The sequence below is a fragment of the Hemiscyllium ocellatum genome, chromosome 10 (genome assembly GCF_020745735.1).
Source record: "Hemiscyllium ocellatum isolate sHemOce1 chromosome 10, sHemOce1.pat.X.cur, whole genome shotgun sequence".
NCBI lineage: Eukaryota > Metazoa > Chordata > Chondrichthyes > Orectolobiformes > Hemiscylliidae > Hemiscyllium > Hemiscyllium ocellatum.
In genome coordinates this window covers 51,913,666-51,938,621 of record NC_083410.1, presented here as the reverse complement: position 1 = coordinate 51,938,621, position 24,956 = coordinate 51,913,666, and the positions used below count along the sequence as shown (strand labels likewise).

General features: G+C 41.1%; 1 protein-coding gene across 1 annotated transcript in view; it reads left to right on the top strand.

Moving 5' to 3' along the window:
* The window catches only part of fshr (follicle stimulating hormone receptor), a 28,220-nt gene extending 3,940 nt beyond the window's left edge, over positions 1–24,280 (top strand). Inside the window, exons 4-5 of the mRNA XM_060831126.1 lie at positions 12,324–12,518; positions 22,922–24,280. Of these exons, the coding sequence (XP_060687109.1) occupies positions 12,324–12,518; positions 22,922–24,116 (1,390 nt within the window). The 3' untranslated portion in view covers positions 24,117–24,280. The remainder of the gene's footprint in view (positions 1–12,323; positions 12,519–22,921) is intronic.
* The last annotated feature ends 676 nt before the right edge of the window (positions 24,281–24,956 follow it).

The following is a 24,956-nucleotide window of genomic DNA, read 5'->3' as shown; positions in this document are numbered from 1 at the left end:
TAAGCTGGCTGGCAGGGTGAAATGTGAGGAGGATGTTAGGAGATTACAGGGTGACCTGGACAGGTTAGGTGAGTGGTCAGATGCATGGCAGATGCAGTTTAATGTGGATGAATGTATGGCTTTCCACTTTGGTGACAAGAACAGGAAGGCAGATTACTACCTCAATGGAATCAATTTAGGTACAGGGGCGGTACAAAGAGATTTGAGTGTTCTTGTACACTAGTCAATGAAGGTAAGCATGCAGGTATAGCAGGTAGTGAAGAATGTGAATAGCATGCTGGTCTTCATAACAAGGGAGATTGAGTATAGAAGCAAAGAGATTCTTCCGCAGCTGTACAGGGCCCTGGTGAGACCACACCTGGAGTATTGTGTGCAGTTCTGGTCTCCAAATTTGAGGAAAGACATTCTGGCTATTGAGGGAGTGCAGCGTAGGTTCACCAGGTCAATTCCTGGAATGGCAGGACTACCTTATGCTGAAAGGCTGGAGCGACTAGGCTTGTATACCCTTGAGTTTAGAAGACTGAGAGGGGATCTGATTGAGACATCTAAGATTATTAAAGGATTGGACACTCTGGAGGCAGGAAACACGTGACTGATGGGTGAGTGCCGAACCAGAGGACACAGCTTAAAAATACAGGGTAGACCATATAGGACAGAGATGAGGAGAAACTTCTTCACCCAGGATGTGGAATGCTCTGCCCCAGAGGGCAGTGGAGGCCCAGGCCCTGGATTAATCTAAGAAAGAGTTTGATAGAGCTCTCAGGGATAGTGGAATCAAGGGTTATGGAGATAAGGCAGGAACAGGATACTGATTAAGGATGATCAGCCATGTTCATATTGAATGGTGGTGCAGGCTCGAAGGGCAGAATGGCCTACTCCTGCACCTATTGTTTATTGTCTATCAACCACAGTGAGCATTGAAACTGGGTCCCCAGAATGTCACCTAGGTCTCTGAATTGTTAAACTAGTGATAAAACCTCCTGGCTGTCACCACCCCCTAAACAATTTTATAATCACAGATTTAAATCTCTAGCACCTGCCTACTATCTTCTCTGTATACTAGGAGAAAGTGAGGACTGCAGATGCTGGGATCAGAGTCAAAAAGTATAGTGCTGGAAAAGCACAGCTGGTCAGGCAGCATCTGAGGAGCAGGGGAATTGATGTTTCAAGCATAAGCTCTTCATCAGGCTAGTATAAAGAGCTTGTGCTTGAAATGTCGACTCTCCTGCTCCTCGGATACTGTCTGACTGGCTGTGCTTTTCCAGCGCTACACTTTTTGACCAACATGTCTTTATACCTAAAGCTTTATTTTTGGAAGATAATGTTTTTTTTTGTTTATGTATCTTCTCTAATTCCTTCTTTCTGTATGGATACTTGGGTGTAGCAAATTATTTCCAGAAATAAAGAGCAAAAATTATTCTTGACAGTGTCATTACCTATTAATGTTCAACCAGCCAGAAATTAGAACATTTTCTCTGAAAGATAACTTATCCTTTTGGGCAGAACTGTATGTCAGAAAGGTTGATACTATGGCAGAGGAAGTCATCGATGGGCTGCGAAACTCCCAAAACTTTCCTCCTTCTATGATGTCTTAGCATATCCAGAAAGATGGTGAATTGAATGCCTGCCAAGAACTTAGCTGGGTGACTTAAGCACTCAAGTATAAGTCTATTCCTGCATCTAAGGATGGAGACTGTTGGTGGGGGGTGTGGGGTGGCAATGATGGAGGAGGAAGAGCACTCCTTTTTGGGTGCTCCATGAGACAGAGGACCCCCACTGACTGCAATGACTGCCTGAATGGCAATATCATCACCAGAACTGAATGGATCATCTGCCCTTTCTGTTCCCACAATCACCAAAAGCTACCTGCTTGCGCCTTTCCTGATCCATTTACCTCTCACTGTTTGCTCCCTCTTTATGGAAATTTCCTCAAGTCTACTCAGCAGCAGCTGAAACAGAATTGTCTGATGGTTAATCCACACACCCTGTATTTGTGACATTGCTCAGTTGAGCACCAGTTAATTAATGATTGTTTCTTTTGTAAATTACCAGTATGACTTTTCATCAATTCTTTCTGTATAGTCTGTTCTAATGTGTTAACTAATTGTAATTTAGTGCCTTGTTTCAGTATTGGTAGTTATGTGCTGTGCTTTGTGACACTTTGGATATGTTGATGAGCAAACTGTATTAACATTGTTAACACATGCGTGTTGATTTTGATTTGACTTCTTAAATCAAATGAAGGCAGGTGTCCCAAGCCCTGCTATTCGCTACCCACCATTTGAGATTTCCAAAATTCAGGCTTATCACCCACTCTTGCAGCCCTTTAGAGTTTCCATGCCAATTCAATGCCAACTAATGTTGTCCATCCACCTCCAGTGGTTCCTCATAACATCTATACCAACATATCATCCTGCTATTTCTATTCACTCAATATGCAGTGTACAGAACCAATGAACCATACAGTGACCATGGATTATATGAAACTGCTATTAAACTGAAAAAAAAATCATAAGATTTGGGAAAACAAATGATGTTCCCATAACCCTATTAAAGTATTAATTAAACAGACTGTTAAAATGTCAATAACAGGGGATTTAAGCAGTTCATTTCTCTTGGTCTTGTGCAAGTAACAATTGAGATGTTGATAACAGTTAAAGAAAAACTTCTTATAAGTTCATAAAGGTGTCAGTCAAGCTAAGTGAACACTTCTCCACACTTATGCTTTTTTTAAAAATTCACTCACAGGATGCGAGCATCTCTGGTTATTGCCTAACCCTAATTTCCCGGAGGGCAGTTGAAAGTCAACCACTTTGCTGTTGATCTTTAGTCACGTGTAGGCCAGACCAGGCAAGGATGACTGATTTCCTTCCTTGAGGTGTTGTTATGTGGGGACTGAGGGCTAGAAGGTTAGATATGTAAGCAAACAGCTGGGCTGAAGTCTAAGAAAAGAAAGACTGGTTGTGTTGTTTTTTTTAATCGGCCCTTTCTGACATTCGGCTGTGCCTGTGACTGCTACCTATCTGCTGCCAGGGATGATAGGCCTGCCTATTGTGCCCTACTTCCCTGGAGCGAAAACAGCCTGTAAGAGGAACTTCATACTGAGGTGGTTCTGCAAAATCAGCAAATTTCCCAACTCAAACTACCTGCCTCAATGGCAAAAATCAGCTCCAGGAGGTTATGTATTCTGATTTTAAAGGCACAACTGCCCTGTCTCTGCCCAAAAATGGGCATGAGGGGAAGAGTTATATTTGGAAATTTGTTCCCAAGACTAACAGGGGAGATAAAGGGGACAAAAATCTGACATAATTATAAGTAATATCATCACATCATGCTGTCATGGCAAAGACTGAAAATAAATTCTTAAAGAAAATTCATACAAGAAAGATTTGTCGTTCAAACCAATTACATGTCGTACTTTCATTCAGTTTCAGACAGGATGGCCTTGAGGGCAGCTGCACAGGACTGTCTCTGCTACATCAACATGCAACAGCGAAAAACTACTTGCCAGGACAAGATTGCTAATAATAGAAGGACCAGATATAAACTGAAGGATGTCCCAGGGACTATAAATTCCTATTCCCATTTTAAGTTTTAGTTATTTCAAGGACAATTAGGCTGAGCAAGAAAAGATTTCAACCAGTGACATTTAGCCAGTAATGTCAACATCGATAAACAAATATATTTTAAAAGCCCAAGCACTATCATACAAAAGGAGAGGAGAATGAAGCAGGAGATTTCCACAAGCCCTAAGCTAGTACTATCGAGTTCCTGTTATGTTTTGCTGTCCTGCTCAGTCACTTAGTACAGCTTGATCCATATAGAAGATGCAGATTTAACTGACATTGTCCAAAACCATCCATTTACACACATGCGCACAAAAGATTGATGTGTAGCCACTACCAAAACAAAGTGGATCTAAGCTAGCCGAAGTCCGGTTAACTCAATTGGTAGAGCAAAGACTCTTAACCTCAGGGTCGTGGCATTGAGCCCCACCTTGGGCGATGCTCTCCTTGGGACAGCACGGTGGCTCAGTGGTTAGCACTGCTGCCTCACAGCACCAGGGACCCGGGTTCAATTCTCGCATTGGGTGACTGTGTGGAGTTTGCGTGGATTTCCTCCTGGTACTCCCATTTCCTCCCACAATCCAAAGACATGCTAGTCAGGTGAATTAGCCATGCAGAATTGCCCACATGTTTAGGTGTGTTAGTCAGGAGTAAATATAGGGGAATGGATCTGGGTGGTTACTCTTCAGAGGGTTGGTGTGGACTTGTTGGGCCGAAGGGCCTGCTTCCATAATGAAGGGAAACTAATCTAAACATCATTGCTTCCACGATGATGGGCTGCATTAAATCCTGTCCAGTTTATTGAAATGAAAGTATAACTTGAAGCTGCTTACAGAATAAAATAATGTCCTGAGACACTTCACTGGACTATTATTGCTCATAGCCAGGAATTACATCTCAGTTATTGGGGATCAGCTTAGCTCAATTACCTGCGTGGTGTATTACAAAGCATTGTGATGCTGACAATGTGGGTTCAAGTTCCATCATTGCCTGAGGTTATCATGAAGGACTTTCTTCCTCAAGGAGGAAGACAGGCAAAAATTAGTGGCCATGTGGTCAGTGAGGGAAAAGAGAAAGAAACATACACTGCTAACTGACACAGCAGTGAATCTGCACAGTTAGTACTTCTGCTGTTAGAGTTCATGTATCTCTGGACATCAGAGTGCTTTTAGGAAAAATTAGCAAACAGTGAAATTCACAGCTGACCTTGGAAGAACTGTGTGGGAGAGCTCACAGTACAGAAACAGATAAATGCATAGTTTTTTTAAGTGTAACCTTGTTGTAAGTCAACACTAGTGTGTAGAGTGGGTTCTTTCTGGATTATATGTTTTATTGAGATCTATCTCCTGATTAAATTTTAAAAATATAAATCAGAAGTACTAAGTTAGTCTGGAATTGGGAGTGTGGTGCTAGAAAAGGAAAATGTGTTTCCTGATGAAGGGCTTATGCCCGAAAGGTCGATTCTCCTGCTCCTTGGATGCAGCCTGACCTGCTGTGGTTTTCCAGCACCACACTCCCAGCATCTGCAGTCCTGACTTTCTCTAATTTAGTCTGGAGCAATTTTTTTTTAGAGCAATAAGACAGTGCTATTTTCTAGGTCTGTAGATTGTGAAGGTACGAAGATGGCCTTTAATAAAGTGACATGCTGTTCCTGTTGAATGTGGAAGTTTAGGGAGAGTTTCCATGTTACTGAGAATTATGTCAGCAGGAAGTGTCTTTGGTTGCAAATCCTAACGCTTGCATGGATCAGTTGGATCGTCACTTAGAGGCAATGAGGAATTTACAGAAGAAACAGGGTGTGATGGATGGAAGCTAAAGGAAGGGAGAAAAGTTGTGCCCCCATCACAAACAAGTATGCTGTTTTGGAAAATGCAGGGGGTCATAGGGGTCATAGAGTCATAGAAATGTACAGCATGGAAACAGACTCTTCGGTCCAACCTGTCCATGCCGACCAGATATCCCAACCCAACCTAGTCCCACCTACCAGCACCTGGCCCATATCCCTCCAAACCCTTCCTATTCATATACCCATCCAAATGCCTCTTAAATGTTGCAATTGTACCAGCCCCCACCACTTCCTCAGGCAACTCGTTCCATACACATACCACCCTCTGCATGAAAAGGTTGCCCCTTTTATATCTTTCCCCTCTCACCCTAAACCTATACCCCTTAGTTCTGGACTCCCCGACCCCAGGGAAAAGACTTTGTCTATTTATCCTATCCATACCCCTCATAATTTTGTAAACCTCTATAAGGTCACCCCTCAGCCTCTGACGGTCCAGGGAAAACCGCCCCAGCCTCTCCCTGTAGCTCAAATTCTCCAATCCTGGCAACATCTTTGTAAATCTTTTCTGAACCCTTTCAAGTTTCATGACATCTTTCCAATAGGAAGTAGGCCAGAATTGCACGCAATATTCCAACAGTGGCCTAACCAATGTCCTGTACAGCCGCAACATGACCTCCCAACTCCTGTACTCAATACTCTGACCAATAAAGGAAAGCATACCAAAGCCTTCTTCACTATCCTATCTACCTGTGACTCCACTTTCAAGGAGCTATGAACCTGCACTTCAAGGTCTCTTTGTTCAGCAACACTTCCAAGGACTTTACCATTAAGTGTATAAGTCCTGCTAAGATTTGCTTTCCCAAAATGCAGCACCTCGCATTTATCTGAATTAAACTCCATCTGCCACTTCTCAGCCCATTGGCCCATCTGGTCCAGATCTTGTTGTAATCTGAGGTAACCCTCTTCGCTGCCCACTACACCTCCAATTTTGGTGCCATCTGCAAACTTACTAACTGTACCTCTTATGCTCGCATCCAAATCATTTATGTAAATGACAAAAAGGAGAGGACCCAGTACTGATCCTTGAGGCACTCCACTGGTCACAAACCTCCAGTCTGAAAAACAACCCTCCACCACCACCCACTGTCTTCGTCCTTTGAGCCAGTTCTGTCCAAATGTCTAGTTCTCCCTGTATTCCATGAGATCTAACTTTGCTAATCAGTCTCTCATGGGGAACCTTGTTGAACACCTTACTGAAGTCCATATAGATCATATCTATTGCTCTGCCATCATCAATCTACTTTGTTACTTCTTCAAAAAACTCAGTCAAGTTTGTGAGACATGATTTCCCATGCACAAAGCCATGTTGACTATCCCTAATCAGTCCTTGCCTTTCCAAATACATGTACATCCTGTCCCTCAGGATTTTCTCCAACAACTTGCCCTCACAGAGGTCAGGCTCACCGGCTTGTCTTTACCACCCTTCTTAAACAGTGGCACCACGTTTGCCAACCTCCAGTCTTCCGGCACCTCACCTGTGACTATCAGTGATACAAATATCTCAGCAAGAGGCCCAGAAATCACTTCTCTAGTTTTGCACAGAGTTCTCGGAGACACCTGATCAGGCCCTGAGGATTTATCCACCTTTACCCATTACAAGACATCCAATAATTTCTCCTCTGTAATCTGGACATTTTGCAAGATGTCACCATCTATTTCCCTACAGTCTATATCTTCCATATCCTTTTCCACAGTAAATACTGATGCAAAATATTCATTTAGTATCTCCCCCATTTTCTGTGGCTCCACACAAAGGCCGCCTTGCTAATCTTTGAGGGGCCCTATTCTCTCCCTAGTTGCCCTTTTGTCCTTAATATATTTGATGGAATCTCAGAAGAATGTAGCATGAACAGCCAAGTTTCTGGTATCGAGACTGCCTCTAATGTAATGAGCGGTATGTCAGGTTCCAAGGAATCGATTGTGTTAAGGGACACTCTCGTCAAAGGCACAGACAGACATTTCTGCGGCCAGCAGTGAAAAATCAGAATGGTGTGTTGCGTTATTGGGTGCCAGGATCAAGGATATCTCAGAGAGGGTGCAGAATGTTCTCAAAGGGGCGAGGGACAAGCAAAAGGTGATTGTACACATCGGAACTAATGATGTAGGAACGGAAAAGGATGAGATTCTGAAGGGAGAACATAGAAAGTTAGGCAGGAATTCAAAAAGAAGAACCTCAAGGTTAGCAATATCTGGATTACTCGTGGTGCTACGGGCTAGTGGGGGTAGGAATAGGAGGACAGAGCAGATGAATGCATGGCTGAGGAGCTGGTGTGGGGAGAAGGGTTCACATTTTTGGATCATTGGAATTTCATCTGGGGTAGAAGTGACCTGTACGATGAAGATAGATTGCACCTAAATTGGAAGGGGACTAATGTACTGGCAGGTAGATTTGCTAGAGCTGCTTGGGAAGATTTAAACTGGTGAGTTGAGGAGGTGGGACCAGTGAAATAATGAGGAAAGAGATCATTGTAAGACTGGTACAGCTGAGAAAAGGAGCAAGTCAAACAGTTAGGACAAGCAGGAACAAGGTAGGACTGGTAAATTAAACTGCATTTACTTCAATGCAAGAGGCCTAACAGGGGAGGCAGATGAACTCAGGGCATGTTAGAAACATGGGACTGGGACATCATAGCAATTACAGAAATGTGGCTCAGCGATAGACAGAACTGGCAGCTTAATGCTCCAGGATACAACTGCTACAGGAAGGATAGAAAGGGAGGCAAGAGAGGAGGGGGAGTGGTGTTTTTGATCAGGGATAACATTACTGCTGTATTTCAGGAGGATATTTGTTATTTGGGTGGAACTGAAATCAGAAAGGGATGATCACCTTATTTGGATTGTATAAGGGACCCCCTATTAGTCAGTGGGAAACTGGGAAACAAATTATCAAGGAAATTTCAATTATCTGTAAGAATAATAGGGTGGTTATGATTGGGGATTTTAACTTTCCAAACATAGACTGGGACTGCCATAGTGTTGAGGGGAGAGATGGAGAGGAATTTGTTAAGTGCGTCCAAGAAAACCTTCTGATTCAGTATGTGGATGTACCTACTAGAGAAAGTGCAAAACTTGATCTACTCTTGGAAAGTAAGGGAGGGCAAATGACTGAGATGTCAGTAGGGGAGCAGTTTGGGGCCAGTGACCATAATTCTATTGGTTTTAAAATAATGTTGGAAAAGGATAGACCGGATCTAAAAGTTGAAGTTCTAAATTGGAGAAAGGCCAATTTTGACGGTATTAGGCAAGAGCTTTCAAAAGCTAATTGGGGGCAGATGTTCACAGGTAAAGGGACAGTTGGAAAATGGAAAGCTTTCAGAAATGAGATAACAAGAGTCCACAGACAGTACATTCCTGTTTGGGTGAAAGGAAAGGCTGGTAGGTGGAGAAAATGCTGGATACCTAGAGAAATTGAGGTTTTGGTTAAGAAAAAGAAGCAAGCATATGTCAGGTATAGACAGGAGAGATCAAGTGAATTCTTAGCAGAGTGTAAAGGCAGTAAAAGTATTCTTAAGAGGGAAATCAGGAGGGCAAAAAGAGGACATGAGATAGCTTTGGCAAATAGAGTTAAGGAGAATCCAAAGAGGGCCCCTCAAAGATCAGCAAGGCAGGAGCCACAGGAAATGGTGGAGAACTAAACAAGTATTTCGCATCAATATTTACTGTGGAGAAAGACATAGAAGAAACAGGATATTGGGAAATAGGTGGTGGCATTTTGAAAGATACGTATTTTACAGAGGAGTAGGTGCTGGATGTCTTGAAATGCATAAACGTGGATAAATCCCCAGGACCTGATCAAGTGTACCCGAGAACTTTGTGGGAAGCTGGGGAAGTGATTGCTGGGCCCCTTGCTGAGATATTTGTTTCATCGATAGTCACAGGTGAGGTGCCAGAAGACTGGAGATTGGTTAATGTGGTGCCACTATTTAACAAAGGTGATAAGGAAAAGCCAGGGAACTAGAAACTAGTGAGCCTGATGTTGGTGGAACTCCTGAGGGGCAGGACTTACATGTATTTGGAAAGGCAAGGATTGAATAAGGATAGTCGACATGGCTTTGTGTATGGAAAATTATGTCTCACAAACTTGATTGAGATTTTTGAAGAAGTAACAAAGAAGATTGATGAGGGCAGAGTGGGGAACGTGATCTGTATGGACTCCAGTAAGGCATTTGACAAGCTTCCTCATGGGACACTGGTTAGCAAGGTTAGAGCTCACGGAATACAGGAAAAACTAGCCATTTGGATACAGAACTGGCTCAATGTTAGAAGGCAAAGGGTAGTGATGGAGGGTTGTTTTTCAGACTGGAGGCCTGTGACCAGTGATGTGTCACAAGGATTGGTGCTGGGTTCACTACTTTTCATTATTTATATAAATGATTTGTATGTGAGCGTAAGAGATATAATAAGTAAGTTTGCAGATGACACCAAAAGTGGATGTATAGTGGACAGTGAGGAAGGTTACCGCAGAGTACAATGGGATCTTGATCAGATGGGCCAATGGGCTGAGGAGTGGCAGATGGAGTTTAATTTAGATAAATGCAAAGTGCTACATTTTAGAAAAGCAAATCAGAGCAGGACTTATATACTTGCTGAGCAAAGAGACCTTGGAGTTCAGGTTCATAGTTCCTTGAAAGTAGTGTTGCAGGTAGATGGGATATTGAAGAAGGTGTTTGGTATGCTTTCCTTTATTGGTCAGAGTATTAAGTACAGAAGTTGGGAGGTCATGTTGTGCCTGTACAGGTCATTGGTTTTGGCCATTTTTGGAATATTGTGTGCAATTCTGGTCTCTTTCCTATCGGAAAGATGTTGTGAAACTTGAAAGGGTTCAGAAAAGATTGGCAAGGTTGTTGCCAGGATTGGAGGATTTGAGCTATAGGGAGAGGCTGAATAGGCTGGGCTGTTTTCCCTGGAGCGTCAGAGGCTGAGTGGTGACCTTATAGAGGTTTACAAAATCATGAGGGGCATGGATAGACTAAGTAGACAAGATCTTTTCTCTGGGGTGAGGGAGTCCAGAACTAAAGGCATAGGTTTAGAGCGAGAGGGGAAAGATATAAAGGTCCTAACGGGCAACTTTTTCACGCAGAGGGTGATGTGTGTATGGAATGAGCTGCCAGAGGAAGTGGTGAAGGCTAATACAACTATAGCATTTAAAAGGCATATGGATGTGTATATAAATTGGAAGGGTTTAGAAGGATATGGGCCAACTGCTGGCAAATGCGACTAGATTAGGTTGTTATCTGGTCGGTATGGACAAGTTGGACTTGTGCGTCTGTTTCCATGTGTACATCTCTATGACACTATGACTCATCCCTTGCCTGAGGCATAGTGGCCCTGACGTTAAACGATCACCAGTCATCTCTCTCTCTCTCTCTCTCTTACTCTCTCTCTGTCTCTAATAGTCTGGTGAGACTATGGTAATTCTTGATTTTAATTGGGCAAACTGTCACCTCACAGTGCTTTCAATCATTTTTGTCATATTCACAAAAGGCAAAAACAAGCAAGTATACCATGAGTTTCAGCAGTACAAGGTGAATGACAGGACAATAGTGAAGAAAGATAAGTGTGACTGCAACTAAGAAAACAAAATCCTTCTGTCTGTTTCCCTATGGCCTATCACTTTTCATATGGACTCAGCTTTCACACAACTGCCTATACGAAGAGGTTATTATCATGGACTAAAGGGATAATGACATCTTGACTTAGATAGCTGCTCAGCATGTGCATGGGTGCAATGTCATAATGATGTCCAATCATAAGGAACTAGGCCCCAAATCTGCAGGTTCCTGAGCTGTCCTTTCTTGACATCTTCTCCATCAATTCACAATCAATAAAGATGATTGATATTCACTGACTATATATGGACTATCTTCCAGCAGACTTTACTACAGGTATGTCAGAAGGCCCATCTGAAGGAGACATCCACATCTATGGAAAATAATTGCAAAATCGGATTATAAGTCTGGAGGAGTTAGCTTGATCTTCAAAGTTTAAAATGAAAGGTTATCTGCACTCCACTCTAACAAAGTAATTCTGTGGTGTGTGGAACAATATATTTGTGATGAAGGTTCAAATAATGTAGTAATATCACTAATGAATGTGTACACTGGTTTGAAGAAGACTATGTTTCCTTGGCCAACTTCAGCAGCCTGGGTCATTGGAAGGAGGTATTGATGGAAAGCGCAGATAAGCCAACTAATATTACACCTTTCCAATAGCTGCTGAACTAACAGTTCTTTGTAGGTCATTATTTGTGAAATATTTCATGCTCTTTTAGTTCCAGGTCTTCCTCATCCTCGGAAACAATTTAACATAGTTAAAAATGAGTTATGATAAAGTTAACACATTATTCATTGGCAACTCTGTGGACTGACAATTCTAGGTGAGTAGATGGAGACTAATGTTGGTTTTTGGGTGACATCCATCAATGGAAATAAACTACCTAGAGATCCTATTCCTTTAGTTTCTTACTATTTATTAGGTATATTTATCAGTTATACAATTGCATAATGTTCTATTATTGATTCAGACCCCAGTTGTACACAGACATTTACAGTTTGGATCCAAGGTTAGACCCTGTCTTTTCCTGCTCTTTGTATTTCTATTGCAATTAGATTCATGTGGCACATGATGACCTCAGTTGGTATTCACATATGTGTGGTGTACAGACAGTTACTTCTTTATACACATCAGCCAAAGATGAACACATGCACATTCTCACATCTTCTTATTGGTAATACAGTAATTCTCTTAAATATTTGTAGGATGCTTCAAACATACAAAGTCCAATTCATGTATGTACATAATTCTTTCCTCATTTGCAAACAGAATTCTAGAGATCTCATGTCAGGAGCAATACGATTTAATTATTCAGTAATGATACCATGGAAACCAACAGGCTTCCATTATTTTCACAGGGATATTTCCAGAACTGGTATCACTGCACTTCCGATTCACGGCTTGAAATCTATTAAGAAGCTCATAGCTCAGTCGACCAATAACTTGAAAAAGTTACCACCTCTGACCAACTTTGTTGAACTAAGGGAAGCCAGTATGACATACTCGAGCCACTGCTGCGCCTTCGAGAATGAAAATGCTCAGAAGAAAAAGGAGTGAGTGTGTTTGTTCTTTTTCCCATGTTGGTCAATATAAATTTATAAAGGAATGAACGTATGTCTGAGAGATTGTAAATAAAACAAAAAAAATGCTGAAAGTATACAGCATATCAGTCAGCAACTGAAAAGACAGGTTACCATATTTCCAAGAATGTGGCTTTTGTCACATGAATACTATGTATTTCCAGCAGTTTTTGTTTTATTTCTGATAATTAGCATTTGCGTTACTTTCCAATTTATTATTCCGAGATTTTGCTATGGTAGTGCTATGGGGACTTGAGTTTGAATCACACCATGGAATTCAAAAAAAGTTTGGATCTAAAAGACTAGCAATGACCATGAAGCCATTGTCAATTATGGGAAACACCCATCTGCTTCACTTTAGGGAAGGAAACTATCATCCTTACATTGTCTGGCCTACCTTTGATTCCAGACCCACACAATGTGGTTGACTCTCAATTGCCCTCTGGGCAATTAGGGATGGTCAATATATGCTGGCCCAGTCAGCAACACCCAGATCCTCTTATGACAACATGGCGGTGAACCCTTCTGTTAATTAAAGGAAACACCCAGAAAAGCTCACCTCACCTCATAATCTATTAAAATATGAGTGACAAAGAACTCCCAAATTCCACTATTTAAAGACAATATCATCAATTTATTTTTTAACTGTAAAAGTAAACATTAAACAACAACTATTCAAAACTCTAAGCCTCCCTTTCTGTGAACTGTTTATTATCTGCCTCCAAATTATGACAATATGCTGTTCCAATAAGACACTTATTAAAATTACATCAACTTAATTTCAAAACCATACAGCATCTGGCATCTTTGATGGCTATCTTCTTTTGGCTGAAGATCTCTGTGGGTCATCTTTTTTTTTACTGTGAGTATGTTTCATATGAAAAGGTATTTTTGAGAGAGTGTTTCCTACTTTCTTGGATCTGTGTTAATGACAGTTGCTCTGTCTGCAATTTTCAAAAGACCTGCATTTTTATAACCCCAGCAGCAGATTGTCTCATCGGTTCAGTGTTGACAAAACAATAAATTCAAACTCGATTGGGTTTTAGAGTCCCCATAAACCGACATTTACCGTGGCCAATCCTACCGCACCTGCCCATCTTTGGACCGTGGCAGGAAACCGAAGCACCCTAGCAAAAATGGGGAGAACATGCAACCTCCATACAGACAGTCAACCTAGACTGGAATTAAACCAGGATCCCTGATGCCATGAGGCAGCAATGCCAAACACTGAGCCACGTCGACTGAGTTTGATGTACCTACTCAGCCACTTTAGAGTGCAGTTATATGTCAACCACATTGCTAGAGATCTGGAGTCACATGTAGAGTCATAAAGTCATAGAGATGTACAGCACAGAAACAGAACCTTTGGTCCAACCCATCCATGCTGACCAGTTATACCAACTCAATCTAGTCCCACCTGCCAGCACCTGGCCCATATGCCTCCAAACCATTCCTGTTCATATACCAATCCAAATGCCTCTTAAATGTTGCAATTGTACCAGCCTCCACCACTTCCTCAGGCAGCTCATTCCACACACACATACCACCCTCTGCAAAAAAGTTACTCCTTAGGTCCCTTTAATATCTTTCCTCTCTCACCCTAAACTTATGCCCTCTAGTTCTGGACTCACCCACCCCAGGGAAAAGACTTTGTCTATTTATCCTGTCCATGCCCCTTATAATGTTGTAAACCTCTATAAGGTCACCCCTCAGCCTCCGACGCTCGAGAAATATCAGCCCCAGCCTGTACAGCCTCTCTGTATAGCTCAAATCTTCCAATCCTGACAACATCCTTGTAAATCTTTTCTGAACCCTTTCAAGTTTCACAACATCTTTCCGATAGGAAGAAGACCAGAATTGCACGCAATATTCCAACAGTGGCCTAACCAATGTCCTGTACAGCCGCAACATGACCTCCCAACTCCTGCACTCAATACTCTGGCTGATAAAGGAAAGCATACCAAATGCCTCCTTCACTATCCTAGACATGATTTCCCACACACAAAGCCATGTTGACTATCCCGAATCAGTCCTTGCCTTTCCAAATACATGTACATCCTGTCCCTCAGGATTCCCTCCAACAACTTGTCCACCACCAACGACAGGCTCACTGGTCTGTAGTTCCCTGGCTTGTCCTTACCTTCTTTCTTAAACAGTTGCACCACATTAACCAACCTCCAGTCTTCCGGCACCTCACCTGTGACTATCGATAATACAAATATCTCAGCCAGAGGCCCAGACGTCATTTCCCTAGCTTCCCTCAGAGTTCCAGGGTACACCTGATCAGGTCCTGGGAATTTATCCACCTTTAAGCATTTCAAGACATCCAGCACTTCCTTCTCCGTAATATGGACATTTTGCAAGATGTCACCGTCTATTTCCCTACATTCTGTATCTTCCATATCCCTTTCCACAGTAAATACTGATGAAAAATACTCATTTCATATCTCCCCCCATCTCCTGCAGCTCCATACAAAGGCTGCATTGTTGATCTTTGAGGGGTCCTATTCTTTCCCTAGTTACCCTTTTGTCCTTAATATATTTGTAAAAACCCTTTCAATTCTCCTTAATTCTATTTGCCAAAGCTACCTCATGTCCCCTTTTTGCCCTCCTGATTTCCCTCTTCAGTATACTCCTACTGCCTTTATACTCTTCTAAGGATTCACTCAATCTATCCTGTCTATACCTTACATATGCTTCCTTCTTTTTCTGAACCAAACCCTCAATTTCTTTAGTCATCCAGCATTCTCTATACTGACCAGCCTTTTCTTTCACCCTGACAGAAATATACTTTCTTGTTATCTCATTTCTGAAGGCTTCCCATTTTCCAGCCATCTCTTTACCTGTGAACGTTTGCCCCCAATCAGCTTTTGAAAGTTCTTGCCTAATACCGTCAAAATGGGTCTTTCTCCAATTTTGAATTTAAACTTTTAAATCTGGTGTATCCTTTTCCATCACTATTTTAATTCTAATAGAATTAGGGTCGCTGGCCCCACTGACATCTCAGTCACCTGCCCTGTCTTATTTCCCAAAAGTAGGTCAAGTTTTGCACCTTCGATAGTAGGTACATCCACGAATTGGATCAGAAAATTTTCTTGTACACTTAACAAATTCCGCTCCATTGGGCGGCACGGTGGCACAGTGGTTAGCACTGCTGCCTCACAGCACCAGAGACCTGGGTTCAATTCCCGACTCAGGCGACTGACTGTGTGGAGTTTGCACGTTCTCCCCGTGTCTGCGTGGGTTTCCTCCGGGTGCTCCGGTTTCCTCCCACAGTCACAAAGATGTGCGGGTCAGGTGAATTGGCCATGCTAAATTGCCCGTAGTGTTAGGTAAGGGTATGGGTGGGTTGCGCTTCGGCGGGTCGGTGTGGACTTGTTGGGCCGAAGGGCCTGTTTCCACACTGTAAGTCTAATCTAATCTAATCTAAACCCATAACACTATATTTGGAAAGTTAAAATCCCCTACCATAACCTCCCTATTATTCTTACAGATAGGTGAGATCCCATTACAAGTTTATTTCTCAATTTCCCTCTGACTATTGGGGCGTCTATAATACAATCCTAATAAGGTGATCATCCCTTTCTTATTTCTCAGTACCATCCAAATAACTTCCCTGGATGCATTTCTGGGAATATCCTCTCTCAGTACAGCTGTAACGCTATCCCTTATCAAAAACGCCACTCCCCCTCCTCTCTTGCCTCCTTTTCTATCCTTCCTGTAGCATTTGTATCCTGGAACATTAAGCTGCCAGTCCTGTCCATCTCTGAGCCATGTGTCTGTAATTGCTATGATATCCCAGTCCCATGCCCTGAGTTCATCTGCCTTCCCTGTTAGGCCCCTTGCATTGAAGTAAATGCAGTTTAATTTATTAGTCCTACTTTATTTCTGCCTGCCCTGAATGTTTGACTTACTTCTGTTCTCAATTGTACCCATCTCAGATCGATCTCTTTTTCACTATCTCCCTGGGTCCCACCCCCCACCTTTCTAGTTTAAATCCTCCCGAGCAGTTCAAGCAAATCTCCCTGGCTGTATATCAGTCCCCTTCTAATTTAGGTGCAATCCGTCCTTCTTGTACAGATTCACTTCTACCCCAAAAGAGATTCCAATGATCCAAAAATGTGAATCCTTCTCCCATACATGAGCCCCTCAGCCATGCATTCATCTGCACCATCCTCCTATTCGTGCCCTCACTAGCTCGTAGCACCAAGAGTAATCAAGATATTACTACTGTCGAGGACCTCCTTTTTAAATTCCTGCCTAACTCTCTGGAATCTCCCTTCAGAATCTCAACCTTTACCCTTCTCTGTCTTTGGTTCCAATGTGGACAATGACCTCTTGCTGGCGCCTCTCCCCCTTGAGAACATTCTGCACCCTCTCTGAGACATCCTTGATCCTGGCATCCTGGCACCAGGGAAGCAACCCACCATTCGCTGCTGGCCACAGGTCTGTCTGTACCTCTGACTAGAGAATCCTCTAACACAATTGATCTCTTTAAACCCGACATACCCCTCATTACATTACAGCCAGTCTCAATACCAGAAACTTGATTGTTCATGCCATGTTCCACTTTGAATCGATCACCCCCTACATTTTTCAAAACAGTGACCAGGCAAAGTCAGGATATAATTTACTGAAGGAGATCAGTGAACCAAATTGCTGCACACAACAATCCAGTTGTTAAATTATCACTATTATTGAGTCTAGGTTTTCATTCTAGATTTATGTGTTAATTAAATTTAAATTCCCCAAACTGCCATTGGTACATTTGAATGAATGACCCAGACCAGGAATCCAGGCATTTATATCACTGACCCAATAATATCACCATAATGCTATCCATTAATTCCCTAGATGTTACAGCTTTTGCTTTGAGGCAGTATTAACAATAGAAAGACGCTTAGAAAGCTAAAATATGATAAATGATCCAGTAAAAATCCAAAAATAAAATTTTACAGATGCTGGAAGTCTGAAATAAAAACATAAAATTTTAGAGATATAATGTCCGGCATGGACTGTTTGGATCGAAGGATATGTTTCCTTGCGTATGACCTATGACACTATGTTAAGCTGCCTCTTAGAAGGGAAGCAAAGCTATTGCTTCCAGGTTGATGATGACCCTTCAACATGATAAATGAGAAAAAATCGTCAGCATAGATTTCAAAATGCAAGTCCATGCTTCATCAAAATTTATCGAATTATTTGAGGAAATGACAGAACGAGTGACCAAGGGTGGTATGATAGATGCAATGGAATTAGCTGTTACATGACAAAGCACCTGCACTCCATGCTAACCTCAAAAAATAACCATCCATAAAAATCCCGTGCTCACTGTGGTGTGGATTTACTCTCTGTCAATATCAATTTGGATCTGGCACCAAGTCAAGACGATCACCAGGTGTTCAGTAGCAATGTTACAATGAAGTAGGTTGAGAAATCTCATTGAAACATTTTGACCACCAGCAAACTAATAATAAAATGCTCTGATTTCTTCTTTCACATTTATTTAAAATTTTACAGATAGCAAAACAAATGATTGGGTCATATGTGTGGAAAAGACTCAAACGTTATAAGTGTTGTTAAATCATTAAAATGTGATAATTGTAATGAGGAAATACAAATCTATTTTCTTTCATGGATACCGAGGCTGTTCTCACCTTAACTACCAATCAAGAAGAGCACTTGCCATCTCATTCAACAAATTCTTTCAAACGATTTTACCATGTGAATAGCTGTGTAAATATTTGAACTATGTAAAGCTAATTCGATTCATAAGTGAAGTCCGGGCATGCAAAGTCAGAGGACGGTTTTTAGAATGGACAGAAAACTGTTTACAAAACAGGTTCTAAATGTAGTTATTCAGATCAGCAAACTAGTGGAAGTGAGGTTCCCCAAAATAGTTGTTCAGGTCACTACCATTCACTATTTCCATAAACAACTTGGACTTTGGAGTTGGAAATACAATTTTAAAATTTGTAAAAGACACTAGAGGTCAGAAATTCATAGAAGGCAAAGAGTTATAGTTAATATTGTGATAATGTGACAATATACAAAAACATGTCACTCAACTTGCAGAATAAGTAGGTAATTAGTAAACGAATTGAAATATACCTACATTTGAGGTCTTGATATATTTTAGCAAGTTTAAAGATGCCACACATGCCTTGAAAATTAAAGTTACAATATAAAGCTATGTAATATAGAGGTATTAATACACAAATCACTAAAAAGTGACAACAGAGATTAATAAAAACCCTTTAAAAAAGAAAAGAAAATGAGTACTAATGTTTCTTTATACAATGATAGAATTGAAAAGCTGAGAAATAGTGATAAACTTATATGAAACCTTGAGGTAAAGTAGTGTATATAGTTCCAGTTTCCATGTTGTGAATGGATGTAGAGACACTGGAAAGGATGAAGAAAAGATTTATGAAAATTGTATCTGAATTGAGAGTCACACAGTCATTGAGCATGGAAACAGACACTTCAGCCCAACCAGTCCATGCCAAACATAATCCCAAACTAAACTAGTCCCACCTGTCTGCTCCTTGCCCATGTCCTTCTAAACCTTTTCTATTTAGGTATCTATCCAAATGTCTTCAACATTGTAATTGTCCCCACATCCAACACTTCCTCAGGAAGTTCATTCCACACATGAACCACCCTCTGTGTAAAACGTTTGCCCCTCATGTCTTTTTTAAATCTCTCTCCTCTCAACTTAAAAATGTGCCTAGTCTTAAATTCCCCTTTACTAGGGAAACAAGAACTACCATTAACTTGGTCTATACCCCTCATTATTTTATAAACTTCTATAATGTCATCTCTCAACCTTCTATGCTACAGTGAAAGAAGTTCCAACCCATCCAACCTTTCTTTATAACTCAACCCTTCCATACCCATCAACATCCCGATAAATCTCTTCTGAACCCTCACCCACTTAATAATATCTTTCTTATAACTGGGTGACCAAAACTGGACACAGTATTCCAAAAGAGATCTCATCAATGTCCTGTCCAACCTCAACATGAGTTCTCCAACTTCTATACTCAAGAGGTTATACCTTTCACTATAGATTGAACAAGAAAAGAAAATGAAAAAGAGTGAACTGATAAATGTCTTTAAGATTAAGAAAAAGTTTCATCATATCAATATTGAAGAGATTCTTACCCCCTGTGTTAAGGCTAAAACTCAGTATTCCAATAAGATGATAGTAATAAATCCAACATAAACTCAGGAGTATCTCTTTTCCCACTTAACGTGTACAATATGAAACCTACTATCAAAATAGATAGCTGAAGTGAAAACGATAGTAGTATTTAAGGAGATAATAGATAAACACATGAGGAATAAAGAAATAAAAGGGTATGCTTATAGAGAAGGATGAAAAGGATGTGAAGAGGCCCATCAGCAATATAAACATCAGCTTGAACTAGAAAAACCTGCTTGTGTTCAGCACATAATTTGATGTCAGGCAGACAGTGTCAATAATTGCTCCTTTGATGTTGAGCTTTGCCTCAGCTTAACTCAGCATTTCTCCACAATGGCAAAACTAAGATCAGAACACATCTTCAAAGAAATATGAAGATGCAAATTCTAATTGGCAAAACACACTTGTACTTCATTTCCTTGCTCATTACAAACTCTGAGTGAAAATAACTTGCTAATGTGAGTTCAGCATTTATGTGTAAACTTCACTGATCAAAACTTCTACTGTGTGAGGTCATGTTAAACCAATTTCCAATGGAAGATTTGTTTAGAATTTAATGCTTGACCCCAGTTTAATTAGGAGAAAGTGAGGACTGCAGATGCTGAAGATCAGAGCTGAAAATGTGTTGTTGGCAAAACGCAGCAGGTCAGGCAGCATCCAAGGAGCAGGAGAATCGACGTTTCGGGCATGAGCCCTTCTTCAGGAATGAGGAAAGTGTGCCAAGCAGGCTAAGATAAAAGGTAGGGAGGAGGGACTTGGGGAGGGGCATTGGAAATGCGATAGGTGGAAGGAGGTTAAGGTGAGGGTGATAGGCCGGAGTGGGGGTGGGGGCCATAGCAAGAAGACGGCTGGAGGAAGAACGCCTCATCTTCCACCTAGGAACCCTCCAACCACAAGGGATGAACTCAGATTTCTCCAGTTTCCTCATTTCCCCTTCCCCCACCTTGTCTCAGTCCCAACCCTCAAACTTAGCACCACCTTCCTAACCTGCAATCTTCTTCCTGACGCCTCCGCCCCCACCCCCACTCCGGCCTGTCACCCTCACCTTAAGCTCCTTCCACCTATAGCATTTCCAATGCCCCTCTCCCAAGTCCCTCCTCTCTTTCCTTTTATCTTAGCCTGCTTGGCACATTTTCCTCATTCCTGAAGAAGGGCTCATGCCCGAAACGTCGATTCTCCTGCTCCTTGGATGCTGCCTGACCTGCTGCGCTTTTCCAGCAACACATTTTCAGCCCAGTTTAATTTAGTTGTCTTTGTTTCAGTCAGATCTGTTTCTCTGGGAGAGGTACCACATCTGCAAGGTATTTTTCGTTAATTCACTCATGGGATGTGACATGGTGGCTTGACCAGCATTTATTTCCTATCCCGAGTGAAGTGAATTGGTACAACTTCAAACTACTTCAAAGGAAATGAACTGCCACCTGGACAGAAGATGTCACTTTTATTTTCTGCAAAATTTATTGAATTCTCCTTGGTTAACTTGAGATAGGGTCATAGAGTCATAGAGATGTACAGCATGGAAACAGACCCTTCAGTCCAACCCATCCATGCCGACCAGATATCCCAACCCAATCTAGTCCCACCTGCCAGCACCCAGCCCATATCCCTCCAAACTCTTCCTATTCATATACCCATCCAAATGCCTTTTAAATGTTGCAATTGTACCAGCCTCCACCACTTCCTCAGGCAGCTTATTCTATACAAGTACCACCCTCTGAGTGAAAAAATTGCCCTGTAGATCTCTTTTATATCTTCCCCCTTTCACCCTAAACCTATGCCCTCTAGTTCTGGACTCCCTAACCCCAGGGAAAAGATTTTGTCTATTTATTCTATCCATGCCCCTCAAGATTTTGTAAACCTCTAGAAGATCACCCTTCAGCCTCCGACGCTCCATGCAGGATCATTATAATACAATTGTCTAATTAACACAACTGAATATCCATTTTAGTTCACTCGTCTCTCAGCTGAATCATTCTCATCAGTATGGAAGGAAGAAGTCAAAATCAAACATCATTTGGGCAGATACATGAATAGGAAAGGCTTAGAGGGATATAGGCCAAATGCAGTCAAATAGGACAAGTTCAGTTTAGCAAACTGGCTGGCATGGACAAGTTGGGCTGCAAGGTCTGTTTCCATGCTGGACCTCTCTATGAATCTATGAGAGAATTCTCCCTTGACCACGGTTTTCCCTCCTCTATCCTTTTCCCTGTCATGATTATTGTGGCCTTCTCTTTCCCCACAGGGCAAATGTTAATAACTAATGTATGAGATCTGGACCTTCAGCAGATTTTCCTTTGTTCCAGTCAACCTCCCCCTGCTACCCACTGTGTAAAAGGATCCTCTGCTCTGGAACAAAAACAGCAATTGCTGGAGTAACTCAGCAGGTCTGGCAGCATCTGTTGGAAGAAATCAGAGTAAACTCTTCCAGTCGAGTAATCCTTCATCAAAACTCTAGTTCAGTTCTAATGAAGAGTCACCTGACTCAAAACATGAATTCTGCTTTCTGCCCAGAGAAAGCACTGGAATGGCTCCCAGGTCATTTAAATGCTGCAGCCTTGTTTAAAATGAATGGTGTATTCCAGGATTCAGATGTCCTGTTGGATCCATTAAAGTGCATTTATGGAGAAATAATGGTGTTTTAATAATTTTTTTTGTCATGCTTTATACAAAATTTACTCTTATTAAACAACTGAGGTTTAAATATTGGTTAGATGAAGTTCCAGGCATTTTCTTTTCTAGTCAAGAGTGTTATTCCAATTCACATAGCACAAGATTTCTAACATAATGATCACCCCCCGTGATCAGTTCTTATCCATTTCTGCCCTCATTAACATGTAGCCATCACTTGTTCCCTCGTTACACTTGATCCTAGGGATTCTCGCTAGACCCTATTAGATGATAACAATTATGCCCGCAATGTTCCTGACACTTTATGAACCTTAAGTGTTATTGATTCACAGTCCTTTAATTCTCATGAAGATTGTTATAAAATTTGCAATTCTTTTTCTTCCAGGTTTCTGTGGTCTCCAGTCTGTAACAGGTTCTATGGCAAGAATTATGTTTTCAGCAACACAAGCTCTGAATCTGAATTGGAGATTGGATCCACGCATTCAAAAAAATATGTGGAGCTGAACTCTGCTTTACCACAGCAATATGGTTTCCTTGAAAGTGAGGCATGGTTTGACTCGAATGAAGACGAACCATTTTTTGATTATGGGCTATGCTCCGATATAGTAGATGTGATCTGTAATCCAAAAGCAGATGACTTCAATCCATGTGAAGATATTGTGGGTAAAGATATTCTACGAGTTATAATTTGGCTCATGAATATTCTTGCTATTATAGGGAATGTTGTTGTTCTCGTAGTTTTATTAACCAGTAGATATAAACTTACTGTCCCTCGGTTTCTCATGTGCAATCTTGCTTTTTCTGACTTTTGCATGGGCCTTTACTTGTTGCTCATTGCTTCTGTAGATATCCAAACAAAAGGCCAGTATTATAACTATGCTATAGATTGGCAGACTGGTGCTGGTTGTGCATCTGCTGGATTCTTCACTGTTTTTGCCAGCGAGTTATCAGTGTACACACTTACTACAATCACACTGGAAAGGTGGCATACAATTACTTATGCCATGCAGCTGGATAAAAAACTCCATCTGAGGCATGCCATTGTTATCATGTGTGGTGGTTGGGCATTTTCTTTCATTGTTGCAATTCTGCCTCTTTTAGGAATCAGTAACTACAAGAAGGTTAGCATCTGCCTTCCTATGGACATAAACTCACCAGTGTCTCAGGCTTATATCATTTTCATTTTGCTACTGAATGTGATTGCATTTTTGATCATTTGTCTCTGCTATATTAAAATCTACCTAACAGTTAGAAACCCCAACTTTATCTCTACAAATGGTGATACAAAAATTGCTAAGCGAATGGCTGTGCTAATCTTCACTGATTTTATTTGCATGTCACCGATATCTTTCTTTGCTATTTCTGCGGCATTGAAGGTCCCTTTCATCACCGTGTCTAGTTCCAAGATACTTCTGGTTCTGTTTTACCCAATAAATTCTTGTGCCAATCCCTTTCTGTATGCATTTTTTACAAAGACCTTTCGTCGAGATTTCTACATTCTTTTGAGCAGGTTTGGTTACTGTGAAATGAAAGCACAACTTTACAGGACAGAAACTACATCGTCAATTCAAAATTCCAATGTGAGAAATGGTGCTTTGGCCTCGGCATCACAGGTTGGGCAAGGTACAGTGTACACAGAGCTTCTGGTAGCTACTAATCGCCAACAGTGTGGAGCTCACAACCTCAATTCTGAAGAGTCCCACCAAACACTTACAGGAATCTATGCTGTTAACTGATCGTGTATAAACTTTCCTGAAGTAAATTTGTTTTGTTAATCTTGAAGAAAGTAACTTTTTCCTGGAGAATGCCTGATATCTTCTTGTTGAATTACTGAGAACTTGAAATCTATTGTCAAATATGCCAGCATCAAACTTGAGATTCTGGCAAACTTTGCAACTGAGCAGTCAATTCTAATTTATGACTGATCTTACGGAGTTTGAATCAGTGTTTATACAACATGGGATTAGCATAACCTAATTGCAGGCAGCAAATAGATGATGCAAATAATTTGCAAAGACCCATTTTGTGCAAGAAATGATTAATGTCGTATCATAAATATACTTGATTTACTTTGTCCATATAAAACTTGCTTTAAGTTTACCAGAATTTACTGCTATTTATGCAATTTACTGTAATATGGTAACGTTATTGTACTCTGGATTTTGGTGTATTTAATAGAGAAAATTTGCTCCTGATTGCAAGCCATACGTTATGATTCCAAGAGTTTGAATGTTTAAAACATGCGCAACAGTAAAATCTGTTGCAGTGGCCTCATTTCTTTGTAAAACAAATCTCTCAAGTGACTAGCTAATGTTGAATGCTGAATTAATGATTCATGCCATACTCTGAAGTGGATAATCGTGCTTATTCGTAAACGTGGTCATTGCCATGTTTTATTGTAAAAATCTCAGTGTCAGGATATTTCTGTTTCTAATATATTAAATGTGCTATAATTGGTATTAGGAGAGGGAAGAAAAAAATGAAGACTCTTGCTCCTCACTCCAGTATAGCAAGATCTAGGTGGTAAGAGTGAAATGAGGAAGAACGTGAGTGAAATTCAAAGTCAGGTTTAGATT